The sequence below is a fragment of the Bactrocera tryoni genome, chromosome 3, assembly GCF_016617805.1.
Source record: "Bactrocera tryoni isolate S06 chromosome 3, CSIRO_BtryS06_freeze2, whole genome shotgun sequence".
In the NCBI taxonomy this organism is placed as follows: Eukaryota; Metazoa; Arthropoda; class Insecta; order Diptera; family Tephritidae; genus Bactrocera; species Bactrocera tryoni.
In genome coordinates, this window is record NC_052501.1 from 41,184,270 (window position 1) to 41,186,349 (window position 2,080).

The following is a 2,080-nucleotide window of genomic DNA, read 5'->3' on the forward strand; positions in this document are numbered from 1 at the left end:
TTCAACGTATTACGTAAAGATCGCGAGCGAGATAATGGTGGTGGCCTAGCCTTCATATTGCACAACACCGTGCAGTATCGTCTAATCGACGAAGACATCGACCCCAGGGATACTACCCTAGAATGTCAGGGTATAGCTATCCGGTCAGGTGGTGTCGGACTCGAAATATTTAATATATACACACATCCCCCCAGTTACATGTTGCCCAACAGGATATCACCCGAATATAGGTGCGCTACTTCGTGGTGAAAACCGTTTGGTACTAGGCGACTTTAACGCGCACCACGATCTTTGGCATTCCTGCCTGTCAAATGACCGTAGGGGGATGGAGCTGGCGGAACAGATTGACGATTCGACATTTTTCACAATGACTGACGAAGCCCCCACCAGAGTGATGGGCACTTGTAATAGCTCGCCGGATCTTACCACTGCTAGCGGTGGTCTGATAAACAGCATAACCTGGCGACCTATGCTAACTCTCGCATCAGATCATCTGCCCATAATTATCTCGATCGAGAAGCATCCTGATTTTGTTTCTGTGGACAACCGCACCTACATTAACTTTAACAAAGCTAATTGGGTCGGCTTCACAGAATTTACTGAGAACACCTTCAACGCTCTACCTATTCCTATTGTCGTATGCGTTGGCGAACGTCAATTCCGCAAGGTGATCGCAGCAGCTCCCGCTCGCTTCATCCCGGCTGGAAGAATGGCGGAAATCCGCCCCAATTTCCTATCCGAAGCAGCCGTTTTAGCTAATGAGCGCGACATCTTACGCCATGCCGATCCCGGGTATCCCCGAATAAGAGTTCTGAATTTGGAGATTCGGCGTATGGTAAACCAACATAAGCGGACGAAATGGATAGAGCACCTGAAGTCCTGTAACCTCTCCACCGGTGTGAGTAAGATTTGGTTAGGGGTATCTGAAAATCATGTGGAATGATAATATATAATGCCGAAGGCATAGCATACTTAATTTAGAAATTCAGATAAATGGATCGACAATTGACTCTATAACAACAACATCTTCTTGAAAAACATCGCAACAGTAGTACAACCAGAAACTAGAGAAGCACCCAAAATATACTCCGCGACCAATCTTCGCTTGACCAACTGTATCATCCGCTGTATGCTCCTCCCTGAGATTGGAAGCAAGAGCGCCGAGAAGGTAGCATCGAAGTTTCAAAGTTCCCAGTTGAGTCTTATACTGAGCTTCCCTGAATTTGGTTGCCTTCATAACAATACACCTATACAGATCAACTTCTTCCAATTGCGGCCATAAAAAGTTGATTATCATCGATCTATACCGCTCTCCATTGGCAGTAACGGTGTCATCAGAGTCATTTCGAAAGAAGTACGGACCGATGATTCCACCAGAGCAAATTGTCAATTTAGGAGAACATAATGGTTATTCATGAACAATTTGTGGAGTTTCTTCGCAGCAGAATCGACAGTTTGTTTATTTACCGCACCACTCAGACAAAAGTCAGCCACATCGGTGAAGTTGATTTTCTTAAAAAAATTTTGGTCAACAAATTTTGGTCTTCAGTAACACTTGTCTGAATGGCAGCAAATCATTGAACATTATTTAAAGAAAATAGCGTGATATAAATATTTTATCAAAATCTATGTGTTGACATGACATAGAAAACATTGTGCACACAGCCACTTCGAAACTAAATTTCATTGCACAATCACTTTCTAATATATTCATTTTAATTCTCAATGAATGAAGTCAATGTGCCAGTGTGCTATTTTTGAATCGAGAGCTGCACCGTTCAACAAAAATAGCGCCGGCACCCAGAGAAAACTCTTTTGCCAAGAACATTGTTGCAAGCATACACCTTATACACATACATTTAATTAATTTATATAGATAGTAATGTAAGCATGATCTTGAATTAATTTTGAAGATCAGTGCCACAAGCATTGATATACTTATGTAGTAGTTTAGTACATGATTACCCAGTAGTCAGTCAACTTTTGTAGTTGCATGCCAGTTCAAGACCAATTGTAGATCTTTTGGTGACTACTTGTATATTAGTCCGTGCTAGTAATTAGTCAGCTGAGAGCCTCACAT

General features: G+C 42.2%; 1 protein-coding gene across 1 annotated transcript; it reads left to right on the forward strand.

The window, feature by feature from the left end:
* Positions 1-325: 325 nt before the first annotated feature.
* LOC120770872 lies at positions 326-853 on the forward strand (the record flags this gene model as incomplete). The annotated part of the gene is made up of 1 exon (XM_040098499.1): positions 326-853. A coding segment is annotated over exon 1 (528 nt), but the record flags the coding sequence as incomplete, so codon positions are not given.
* Between the last annotated feature and the right edge of the window lie 1,227 nt (positions 854-2,080).